The sequence below is a fragment of the Xenia sp. Carnegie-2017 genome, unplaced genomic scaffold (assembly GCF_021976095.1).
Source record: "Xenia sp. Carnegie-2017 unplaced genomic scaffold, XeniaSp_v1 HiC_scaffold_19, whole genome shotgun sequence".
NCBI classification, from domain to species: Eukaryota; Metazoa; Cnidaria; class Anthozoa; order Malacalcyonacea; family Xeniidae; genus Xenia; species Xenia sp. Carnegie-2017.
The window spans coordinates 5,989,925-6,002,504 of record NW_025813481.1 but is presented as its reverse complement, the minus strand read 5'-3'; the positions used below and the strand labels follow the sequence as shown (position 1 = coordinate 6,002,504).

The window sequence follows — 12,580 nt, the reverse complement described above, 5'->3', positions numbered from 1 at the left end:
TACTTTAATTGCTTGAGCAAAAGAAGTTGAAAGAAGTTTTTTAATTTGAAACAAAGACAATTACTTAAGCACTTTATTCTGACAGCATTCGTTACATATACAAGATGGGCAATTAAACATTACAAACATTTTATTTGAAAAATACAGAACTATTCTCATTAAAAACACCTTAATGAAAGAGAAACTAACTTCTCAAAAATTGAATATGGAAATTTGGTTAGATTAAATTATTTAAGGCAGGGTTGGCAAGGATATTCATATGTTAATGAAGATGACATACTTTTAATAATTTAGAGGAGTTTCAAAATTAGTAACTGACAAAACTTTGTTTGGTTTTGTGCATGTCTGCAATTAATGGCTCATTTCATGCATAAAGAAAAATACAAACAGTCAACATCTGTGATCATGAATTCGTTTATAGAACAAAGCAAAAGTTAATTTTTTGAAAAACAACAATTTTTGCTTTTGAATACAGGTAATAAGTTAAATTATATTTTCAAAAATGGTTCCAATCTCTCCTCTTCGGGCAACGATAAATTTAATTTGTCCATTAATGGAATGATGTTTTGCAGAGAATTTTCAACTTTGTCAATGCTTTGTTTAACATCTTCAACAGTAGAGATTAAATGCATTTCATTTTGTATTCTTTTGTATCGTTCGATAACATTTCGTAAAATATTTCCCGAATGGTTTTCGATTTCTTTTACACGTAACAAGATGGCCTCCTGATCGAACGCGACAGCATTAGCACATGCCCTTAAATGATCTTCATATCTCAAGCACAAACTTCTAGCAACACGAGAATCCAGCTTGTTGGTGATTTCAAATTCATTAGCTAAGCTATTGTTCATTAACGGCGAAAATGTATTGATGTTGTTAAGTTTTACAATATCGACGTCGTTATTTATGAGTTCGTTTCTATTTGTGTTTTTACCACTTTTGACAACGACAATCTCGCCAACAGGTTTAACATTTGCTAATTTACTTTTATTCCTTTCACTGCTGTGCTCTTGACCCATTTTTTGATGAAACAACAAATAATTGAGTAATAAATGCTTCTGTTTTGTCTTTACTTTTTATAACAACACTTTCCACATTCGTCCGCCATGTTTCATATTAATATCAATTCACCACAAGTAAAAATGAAGTCAGGAGTACTACTACATCTATATAGTTTTATGACAATGCGACGTCATAACTTGAACAGATTGAAGAATTTGAAAGATGGAGAATATGAAAAAGATGAAAACTTCGAGTGAATTTTAGCCATTATTTTGTTGACCATTTTTTGGACCGATTCGTTCATTCATGGCATTGAAGCCAGAAGAAGCTAATGAGAACTATTTTGACTTGAAGAAACTTCCCATTTTAGTTGCTGAGAACATTGCTTATCATCTCCATGGAATAGATTTAGTAAATCTTGGTATGACATGCAAATATTGGTATGAAATTGCAAATAACAATAATGTATGGAGAGTGATAGCTTTAAAACGATTTGGAGAAAATGCCATTGAGAAGTTTGTTGATATGGACTTCAAAAGAGCTTATTTTAAATTGTCAAGACTGAAAATGCCAGTTGAAGATTTTTGGATTGTTCATCTTGGTGATCGTTATATTCGGAAGATAAAAGTCCGTGACAGCTTCTCTGATTATGTAATCCATTTGAAAACAGTATGCTGGTTACAACTTGATGGAAAATTCAATAAAGTTCTTCCTGGGAAATATGAGGTCATTTGGAGAATGAAACTTGCCAATGCTTACATGGATGACCAGGAAAAACCAGTTATATATTACAAAGCAAGAACATGTGAGTCATGTGACAGTCCTGGTAATCAGCTCGTCTATGAGTGGAGTGTAGAAGAACTTGAACGTGTTGAGAAAGAGCATGCAAATGCTTGGTTCCTACATAACATGGGTCAAATAACTGTGGATACTGTAACTGATGTTGATGTTGAAATTACTGGCAGGAATGGATATTGGTGCGGTGGTTTTTTTTGGGATTATGTTGAATTACGACCTATTGAAAGCAAATCATCTTACAAGTCTCAAGTGAAATTCTCGCTTAAGAAACAAGCTTTTTGTGGTGTTATGTAGAAATTACAATTATTTATCAAATAAATTAATTTTGTTTGACTATTTTTTCATGGTTTGTAAAAATTCTTTATTGTATTTGCTCATTGGTTATTTCCACATCTACCATGCTGTAACCCATAGGACTCACAAACTGAAGAACACAACTATTAAGTACTATTTCTAAGATATTATTGTAAATTGTGAGGAATTATTTCTGTAAAACAAAGAGTAAATTTTGTAGTGTTGACAATATGAAGCTAGTTTATAAACAATTAGCAGCTCATACATGGCATTAACTTGCACATGCGCACATTAAGGGCGAAGGCAGGCTAGTATCAGCTGTTGGTTATGCGGATAAATAATTTAATATTTAACGCAATCTTGTCTTATTATTCGTTTATATTTTCTGTTGTTCGCTCACATGATTCTGCATTGTTGTTTTTTCTGTTTATGGTGGCTAAATACGTTGTTTAAATGCCAAAATCACAACATGTTTTGAAAAAAATACGAGAGCTGTGTTTAGCACGTGGTTTTGTTTACGAACGAGAAAATTCTCATTTGTTACCACAATTACACTCGTGTCATTACGGACCTCTTGGAGTGGAAATAAAGAGAAATCTACTTTCCAAATGGTGGCATGAAACAGTTATATCTCGTAAGAATGTTCACGGTATTGAGCTTACGTTGCTTGATCAGCCGTCTTGTTGGAAGAGGAACCATGATCAAGGACAACATTGGGAGGAAAGACCTAGTTATTTGTCCGATGTGATCGGAATTGCTCTTAAAATTATAAATGGTGAAGAAAGTATTGGTCTTGCTCATTGTTTAAAGACAGTAAATAATAACAATGTAGATCAATTTTTGTTCAAGTGTGTTACATTCTTCTGAGCTCTTTATTGATAATTTTCACTCATTGACGACATTTGTTGTTGAGTTACTCCCATTTTCCTCTACAGCTTTCAAGAAAAGAATTTTATGAATTATGTTTCTTCTGTCCTACGAAGAAGGTGAATAATTGGATGGATTACTGGATGAGAAAACGCTTGTCCTGGTGGAAGAAATATGCAGATATACCTGGAGAATTTTCCTTGGTTGACGGAGATTTTAGAGAAGAATTTAGTCAAAATAATGATGTGGCTTTAACAGATACAATGGCAGTTCAGGTATGAAACATACTGGAATAATCTCTCTTTTTAATCACTTAAAACCTTTCATGAGATTAGCAGCGAAGGTTGTGTGTCATAAATTGACATTCTCAATATTCAGTATAATTTCCCGTGGGGATCTGAAGCTATGGAATGCATTACAAGTTACAGTGATGTTGGAATATGGATGAACAAGTCTTCTCTTCCAAATCTCGAGATGGGGGTCATCATTGCAAGAATGAGCATAGAAAGAGGTAGCAATTTAGCTTCCATTTTTGAACAAACATAGATTATAAAGTGTATATTTCTACATAGGACTTTTAGGATATCTTTTGGATGCTTATCATGAGCATGAATCCATTATAACAGAAAGAAATGTTGCAAAGCACACAATACTTAGACTACACCCAGCCCTTGCTCCAGTCAAAGTTGCAATTATTTCACTGGAAACCATCAATACAGATTTGGGACATGTAGCTCAGCAGCTGACGACAGAATTGAGACAGGCAGGTTGTTAAGATAACCTTCATTAAATCAATGTCTTTTATATATGTTTATTTTCTTTATTTTTTTTCACATTGTTTTAGGTATAAATAGTCACCATTTCCAAGTTGGATGTTCTCTTGATGTAGATAAACTTACCTTAGGTGAAGATATGATTGGTACTCCTTATACAGTTCTCATACAGGACTCAACATTAACCAATGGCATTGTTATGCTACGCAATAGAGACACTACACTTAGTGAATATCTACACATATCAGAAATATTAAAAACTGTTCAACAGCATTTTTACAACATTTAGACTGTATCACATTAAAAGGAAATAAAATTGTCGAAATTAGAAAAAGTGCACAATTTATCTAAATGTTTTTCCATTTATGATGATTCATTTGAAATCTTTCGAAAAACTTTTTTCATCAAATCCCTGAAACAAAAATAACTAGAACATGTAAACATTTGGTGATCATAAAAAACATCTCAGAATAGAAAATCAAAAAATATACCTGACGTATGTTAGTTTTTCATCCGTTGATTCCAGTGATTGTTGTTCATCATTGTACTCCAACATTTCTTTTGCAAGAGTAAAAAGAAATCATAATAAGTATGACATGCACTAAAGTACCATACATTTATAGTAAGGAAGAGATAATACTTGCCTTTGACAAGATCATTCTCGTTCACCTTGTCACCTTCCAGGTAATATTTCAGCCGGAAATACTACAACAACAAAAACATAGTTTAAATGAATCACTAATTCACCTTTTCACAAAACATTATATATTTTCCACAGAACCACCACCTATGATCCATTTTTAAGTGACAAAAAAAATAAAGTGTCTTAGAAAACTTACATTTCCAAAAATACCTCTTTCCAGTCTTGAAATGATTGCCATTCGATCTATGGCATACTGTAGTTTTGCACGATTTTTCGCCTCACTGTATGTAAAGCTTAACTGGGCAATGAGAATATTGAGAAGAATGACAATCACCATAGCCATGTAGCAAAGGAGAATCAAGATTATGAACCAACTACAAATGAAAAAAGTTATGATGGAATTGTATGAGGAAATTCAATTCTTGAATTTTATCAACTTCTCATGATTTAAAAACACTGCTCCAAATCTAGCAATGTTGAAATATTCACTCCAAACATAAAAGTTTTACTTGAACTTTCCATAGTTTTCTTTAATAGGTTGTTGTTCTGTTAAAACTCTAACAGCTGCCAACATCAATTGTCCATAATCACTAGAGAATACAATATATGTTCACAGTCAATTAAACTGATCATGTGTCCATTTTCATAAACACAATAAAATATGTGTGTATAGATAATGATAAGATTGATTGCAATTTAGTCCGAGTGTGGCACAATTGAATTTTGGTGATCTTTTATTAAGTAAAAAAAAAGAGGTGGAACATGCAGTCTGGTGTCCATAATTCCCACAAAGAAATGATCAAGAAAATTTAACACTATTGGCTGTGTATCTTTAAAAGTTTGATCAAAAATGAAATTCTTCCTTACGTAAAGAGATCTTGCATGTGAGCAGCAGTCAATGCCATGAAAAATGATCCACAGAATCCAATAAAGACAATTATAAAAACAACAATAAAACGACTGATATCACGATAGACAATCTTTGCCAGAGTCTTTGTGTATACACCAGTTGTCCTTGTTCACAAAAACAAAATTTGGGATTTTACAATACAGATTAAAAGTGTGGTTTCTATTGGCTTGGGTATATAGCTACCTTGTCACACATGAGAACTTAAAAATTCTCAAAAAGTTGAAAAGATATCCAATACTTGCAAAACTCCATTGTGCGCTGACGTCCACATAGCGAAGGGGGATGACAAGGAGGGTGAGAATGATTCCTATCCAGTCGAAATAATTGTATGGATCTTTGTAATAAGATTTGAACTCTCTAAGACAAGCATATGAAGAAAAAATGAAAAGATCATAAAAAATTAGCTGAACTTCAACTACGTAGGTAGCCAGCCAATCTTCAACTAGGGAGGGAACCAGCCAATCCTAAACTACGAAGGGAGCTTGACAAGCCTAAACTACGAGGTAGCTCAGCCAATCCTAAACTACGGAGGGAGCAGCCAATCTTAAACTAAGGTAGGAGCCAGCCAATCTTAAACTACGGTGGGAGCCAGCCAATCCTAAACTACGGAGGTAGCCAGCCAATCCTAAACTACGGAGGTAGCCAGCCAATCTTAAACTACAGAGGTAGCCAGCCAATCTTAAACTACGGAGGGAGCCAAGCCAAGCCTAAACTCTGGAGGTAGCCAGCCAATCTTAAACTACAGAGGTAGCCAGCCAATCCTAAACTTTGGAGGTAGCCAGCCAATCCTAAACTACGGAGGTAGCCAGCCAATCCTAAACTACGGAGGAGCCAGCCAATCCTAAACTACGGAGGTAGCCAGCCAATCCTAAACTACGGAGGGGGCAAGACAAACCCAAACTACGGAGGGAGCAAGACAAACCTAAACTACAGACAAAGCTTGACAAAAACCTAAATTATGCAGGGAGCCAAAAAAACCTGGCCAACAGGCATCGCCAATCATTTCATCAATTCATTTTTGGTGATTAGTAATGTGTTGCTTTAACTGTTCCATCTTACCTGTATATTTGATAGAACTCCTCCAATACATAGATCATAAGAAATATGATGCTCAAAATCTCGCAAAACAATCTTAAACTATCCCATGGACCATTATAATGATTTGGATGTTCACGTGTTGCACCATAAATTAAAGCATAAGACAGGACAACAAGAAATATGGAATAACAAATCGCTTGTATGCTGAAAAAATTACAATGATGTTAGTGAAGTTTCGGAATCAAACAATACTGCAAAAACTAACAATTTAACTCTTTAAAAATGTAAGTGAATAAATAAACAATACCAAAAAATACGATGAGCAAAATTCTTCCATTTTTTTTTGACAAACATTCGAATCACAGGATGTTGGATTGCTTCCTATAATGAATCAATTGATTTTTAAATAGAGCCTAACATCACATTGATGCCAAGTTGTAAGGAAAAGATTCTTGGCCTTTGCAAGCAAGTGCCTTTACTAGGTTGGTCTGCCCCAAGAATATTTATAAATCTTATAGATCACTTTTCTTTAATCATTTGGTTATTTAACAATTAACATTACATTTTACCAAATTGCTATGGCAAGACAAGCTCAGCTAGAAATTTTGCTTACAAAGCTGGAAACTGAAACTCGTAGCTGGAGTCTGCAGCTACAAGCTGAAGATTCAGCATTATTATCACCTATGCCATCAACATCACACTGAGTCAAAAGGGAATTTAATGTTTTTTTACTTTGTAACATCAATACCTTATTATCACTAGCTGTCAAATGAAGCAAACATGTTTCTGACTTCTTGTCAAATGTTTCAGAATTTGGCAGCACTCCACTTTTATCACATTCCAACACATGATAAAAGAAGTCGTAATTCAAGGGATCATCAGGAACATAGCTACACACACGTTCAATAAGATCCTTGGTTTCCTGCTTTGCCTTCTCCTCATTCGGAGGCAATTGAGGCAGGTAAGGCCAATGGGGATTGATCAAGGTGTTCAAAACTGCCACAACGGTTTTCTATGCACATTAAACACATAGGCTTTTTTAAAAGCTGCCTGGTACAGAGACATATCATGAATAATTCAGAATGATTGCATAAATTCAGTGGGCAAATATTAAGCAGACTTACTTTCATGTTAGATTGACTGATTAGCATCCGTAAATCAAACTTAGCTCCTTCGATCAAATCATCGTACAAGAAAAGCTCGTAAATCCTATGTTTATGCAAATATTATTATTATTATTATGAAAACTAAGAAAATAAATACAACTGCAGGAAATCACACCTGTCAGGTGTCATTTGACTAATCAAAAATGCTGAAGTTTCATCTTGCTTTTCCTCGAGAGCCATTTCAACTGGTAAAAATTCTCCTTTACCGACTACAGCTTTTGTCGTTTGATAAACACGTTTTGGATACTTTTTCACAAGATGCTTTGCAACATGAACAAAATTTTGCTTTGCAGCATAATGAAGCAGTGTCTTTTGTGCGTCGTCGCTCTCGTCACAAAAATTTTGAGCATGATCATCTTCCAAAATTATCTCAGTAAAACGACTTATCTATAAAGCGATTAAATAAATTATTGGATGCAGAGACAATAACACATACAGTTATACAATGCAGATATAAACTCACCAAGTATTCCAAGCTTGCCATCAAATCTGGTCTATTTTTGTACTTCTCATTTTTAGGCCAATCTCGTAAAATGACAAGCAAAGTGTTTTTCTTATGCGTTTCTTTCAAACGCTCTATACGGACTTCGTCAACGGCACGATTTTCAGACAGTTGGTCCTTTTTAATCTTGTCTGCCACCTAAACACACCTATATTCTAATTTCTACGTAATTACTTAAACAGCACACTTCAATGCAAAGTTATCAACATACTGTAAAGTTGTAATAAAATGTACCTAAACCTTTATATAAAAGTCCATGTCAAATGGCTTTTCTAAATCCTTTTGTTCTTGAGTTGGTGGCATCTCATCCATTTCAACTGAAGTATAATTCGGCATTTTTCCACAACTCGAAGGATGTTCACAAATATTTTTTAGTAATCAACGATTTCTGATAACTGTTTTTTGGTTTTTGGGCACATATTTAGAAACATCTGTAGTCACGTGACTTATGTCAACCTGGGCAAACCACTGATCTAATAATAGACTGGATATAGCTTCTATAGGTAGCAAAAGTGAAGCCTAATTATATATGCAAAATGCACTTCCGGGTACCACAAGAAATACAAATTACTGTAGAAATGTATGGCGGGGTAACGTTTACATACAAGGATTTTCGAATATTTAAGGCATTTCGTGACATTTTACTAATCTCAAACATCTGTCATGGATAAAACAAGTAATGTTAATCAATTTGACATCAAAATGATACCAATATCTGCAAAATATCGGCGCTCGTATTCAATTGAAAATTGCGCGTGCAAGAATCGAATTTGCCCCATCGTTGCAAAGGCAAGATAATTCACAGCTCATTTTCCAAGTTCAGAGGCAGTTATGATCTAGAATGAGTTTCGATGCTTAAAGAATTCGTTTAGTACCTTTCTTTTATCATTCTTTATTATCTAGACATTGTTTTATGTTACTTTTGCCGTGACTTCATTAGCTGGGTACTCTTGTTATAGGAAGAAGACAAATTTACTAAGCTTTCTTCGTCTCTTTATTCTTATTTTCATTTCTGTTTCTATTTTGCAGATATAATTTAATCACCACGCCTTGCTAATACATTTGGACCTGGTCTTCATCAATGAGTGAGTAAAGTTGTTATTGACATAACATGTGCATCAATTGCATTGTATACAAAGATTCGGCAACAGAAATTGTATTTCTATGTAATAAACTACCATCAGAAGCTGAAAACACCATCCTGCCTTGTTTCATGTTGATATAACAATAGCTGTTGGTTTGAAACAAATTACTTCTGTTTGTAGACAAAATATATACTGTGATGATTATCAAGATTATAGTAGTGCACACAGCTTTTCCATTCTTTCTGAATTTAAAGTGATTGCAATACAATACATGGCTAATTTTATAGGCAGATGCTTCCAAAGAAAACCACCTGCCCTACTTGTTAAGCTGTTGGTTGAAAAAATTACTAAAGTGAATCTGCTTTTCTGCCTTTAAAAGACATGAGTACTTTGATTCAAACCAATAGCTATTGTTATTCAAGTAAGCAATAAAACAGAAATGTGCTTTTAACTTCAGATGGCAGTTTACCACTTGGGAATACAATTCCTGATGCTACAGTATAGACTGCAATTGATAAAAATGTTGGATACTTTTGTCAATAACAACCATACTTACTCATGGCTATATACAAATGCTACGCAGCAGGGTGTGGTGATTGTATTATTTTATAAAATAAAAACAGAAATGAAAATAAAATAAAGAGGAAGAAAGCAGTAAATTTGTCTTGTTCCTACAACAACAGTACCCAGCTACAATGAAATGCTATAAAACAATGTCTGGATAATAAAGAATGATAAAAAGTAAATGAAACACATCCCAACATCGAAACAATTAGATCACCAACTGCCTCTGAACTTGGAAAATGAGCTGTGAATATCTTGCCTTCACGTCGACAAGTCATTCTTTCACGCACATTCAGACACCGACGCAATATATTATTTACATTTGATGTGAAAACGATTAACCGTACTTCGTTTTATCCATGACTGAATGTTGAAATTAAAAATCACAAGATCGCAAATGATTCAATGAACATCGATGTGAACAATACCCAGCCATGATCAAAATTAATTCTTATTTTTGTGGTACCCGGAACGCCATTTTGAATATATAATCAAGTTGCTACCAAGCTATATCCAGTTATAACCTCAGATCGATGAGACAAACTTCGGGGATAACGATGTCCCGGATTGAAACAAAGATAATTGAAAGAAATCGTATATTTCCGAATACAAAAAATTGAGCATTAGTTATTGCTAATCAACTATTTTCAATGCAAGCTTAAGTATCAAGTATCTATAAGTACATGACGATTTGACTGTTTCATTACTACTCTAGGCAGTTTAACACCTTTTATAGCTGCAACCAAAGACATCATGGTTGCATGATCTTGAAAATATTTGATTCGACCTTCCTGATCATCCGAAATATTTTCGATGCTTTCAACATCAAACGAAAAATCTCGCTCCTTCCTAGTTTTGTGAGGCCAATTACAACTTTTCCCTAAGGACAAAGTGAAGATCTTATCAAGAAGAATGCCATTTTTCATCAACCCATATTCCTTGACAATATTCTGTATCAATCGATGGAGTCAGGAGAAAAGCAAAGCAAAACAAAATGGCCAGGTTTATCCAACCAGGAAGTGTTTAAATGACGCCAATAATTGTTGCTGTCCACATCTTGGGCCTTTATAGATTCACCACCATATCGTTGCAAAGCTGTATGAAATTCTCCATATCCATCGTTTGATATGGGTTTGTGAACAAGTAAAACCGTCTTCTTATCTCCCATTCTCTTTTAGCTTCCTCAAATAAATAAACGAGATTTTTTTATCATCGTATTGTGAAGACAAAGAAGTTGCTCAATTCATAATCAAGTTGTGGCCAATCAACAGAATGTTAAAAATGCCAACATATTTAAGAACGAGTTTAGGAATGTACTGATATCTTATGAGTGAAATTCCTATATGATAACAAAAAGTTAAAAAACAAGTACCTTTCAATTTACAAGTATAAATGTGTATAATATCTTGTTTGCCTCAAGAAAGGATTCTCGATACGTCGTCTTCTTAAAGAAATCTACAGATGAATTGTACAATAAAAGAATAAAATAATATAAAACGTATAATTTACATCAAGGAATGTTAGCAATAGCGTTTACGTGTTAAAACGCCATGAAGACTGTCTCACATCGACATTTCAATTGCTTAATTAAACAAGAAATTTGCAAATTTCACTTTTCATTTAAGACTTTTTTATCAGGGAGACATTCTCAATAAAGATATAAGAAACATTAAAGATGAAAAGCTGCAAATATAGATTCTATCACACTCATAAAATAGCAAATAGATATCCAAAAAACGTAAATTTCTTACATACGTAAACTCGTACGTCTTGACTTCTTGATGTTTCTTTCGTGACACGTCACACCCAACAGCAACGTGTACATATTTACTTTGATAATGAAAACGATATCCCGTACTTCCCCTCGACTTGAAGTTTCGATTGGCTGAATGAAAGTGAAATTTTGAATACAAAAGATCGCACAATGATTCAATGAACACGACTGACGATAACAACACCACAGCCTCATGATCAAAAATTAATATCTTCATTGTTTGAAGTATCGATACACGCAACAACAAAAACAATTGAAAGTAACAAGTCAAGTTAAAAAGTTCAATTCAACGAGAATAAAAATGAGGGAGGTACCTGTCGTTGCAACGTTCATTCTTGACGAAGCATTCAGTTCTTCAATGAGACAGAACAGATCTTTAAAATTACTTGTGGGTTATAAATATCAATTTCTTCTCTTTATCCACGATAATCAGCATGGATCTGTTAAACAAACTATAGCTGCTGAATAATTTAGTTCATAAATAAAAAATTAGCATCTACAAAGAAGAAGGAATAACGAGTAGGTTATGTGAGTTACTGTAGCTAAAAACATTTTCTTCGTTTGTTTAAAATTTTGAAAAAAATTAAAGGAACAGAATTCCAATTTCCATGTCTTTCTTCAAATCAACGATCGGATATTTATAGATCATCGGTACGACGAGATATACATACGAGATAATTATCCTAAGATATCTCCTCAATAACATCGTTATGCAAATCTTTTTATTACAAGGATGACGTAATGACGTTAAGTTCATTCTTATGACGTCGATACTTATCCTAAACTATCATAATGTGTCCTTGATGATACTGACTGTTCACTCTAGTAGACTTAGTCCCTGGTGATTTTCAACAGCATATTTCATGCGATCAAACCAAGGTTTGATGGGAGTATTTTTCTTCAAATCCTCAATAGTACTCAAGCCTTCAATGCCTCGTAGCACACCAAACAATGCCTGCAAAAACATGATTATGAGAATTTAAGCTGGTAAAAAAAATTTCTTTAATACACTATTACCAAGTCTCCCAAGTTTGGGTATTTTCCACCCAAAAACTTCTTCTTGCCAACAGCCTTTAAAAATACTTTAACTTCATCATACATTGCTTCACGAACATCATCTTTCAAACGGTACCTACATGATTCACAGGATAATGTCAATAAAAA

At 33.9% G+C, this 12,580-nt stretch overlaps 3 protein-coding genes and 1 long non-coding RNA gene across 5 annotated transcripts; 1 reads left to right on the top strand and 3 right to left on the bottom strand.

Moving 5' to 3' along the window:
- Positions 1-112: 112 nt before the first annotated feature.
- LOC124438645 (BLOC-1-related complex subunit 5-like) lies at positions 113-1,102 on the bottom strand. The gene has a single exon (XM_046988819.1). It carries the CDS (start codon positions 1,017-1,019, stop codon positions 489-491), a length of 531 nt encoding a protein of 176 aa, XP_046844775.1. The 5' UTR covers positions 1,020-1,102; the 3' UTR covers positions 113-488.
- Positions 1,103-2,406: 1,304 nt separating this feature from the next.
- LOC124439355 (DNA polymerase subunit gamma-2, mitochondrial-like) lies at positions 2,407-4,062 on the top strand. Its single transcript, XM_046989579.1, has 5 exons — positions 2,407-2,946; positions 3,030-3,236; positions 3,340-3,472; positions 3,534-3,728; positions 3,806-4,062. The coding sequence occupies exons 1-5, from the start codon at positions 2,548-2,550 to the stop codon at positions 4,021-4,023; spliced, it is 1,152 nt and encodes a 383-aa protein (XP_046845535.1). The 5' UTR covers positions 2,407-2,547; the 3' UTR covers positions 4,024-4,062.
- On the bottom strand, positions 3,759-8,454 carry LOC124438644 (transient receptor potential cation channel subfamily V member 2-like). 2 transcript variants are annotated; one of them, XM_046988817.1, is made up of 14 exons: positions 8,234-8,454; positions 7,955-8,131; positions 7,607-7,878; positions 7,450-7,534; positions 7,074-7,337; positions 6,633-6,706; positions 6,347-6,529; positions 5,471-5,644; positions 5,245-5,391; positions 4,887-4,967; positions 4,574-4,751; positions 4,379-4,439; positions 4,226-4,292; positions 3,759-4,146 (listed from the first exon to the last, which is right to left on the bottom strand). In XM_046988817.1, the coding sequence occupies exons 1-14, from the start codon at positions 8,327-8,329 to the stop codon at positions 4,098-4,100; spliced, it is 1,908 nt and encodes a 635-aa protein (XP_046844773.1). In that variant the 5' UTR covers positions 8,330-8,454; the 3' UTR covers positions 3,759-4,097. The 2 variants fall into 2 exon arrangements, with proteins under 2 accessions (XP_046844773.1, XP_046844774.1); XM_046988818.1 differs by having other exon boundaries at positions 8,228-8,292.
- A 1,767-nt stretch (positions 8,455-10,221) lies between these two features.
- LOC124438258 lies at positions 10,222-12,237 on the bottom strand. Its single transcript, XR_006946025.1, has 4 exons — positions 11,731-12,237; positions 11,394-11,527; positions 11,015-11,097; positions 10,222-10,824 (listed from the first exon to the last, which is right to left on the bottom strand). It is a non-coding gene; the product is annotated as an uncharacterized LOC124438258 (long non-coding RNA).
- Positions 12,238-12,580: the final 343 nt, after the last annotated feature.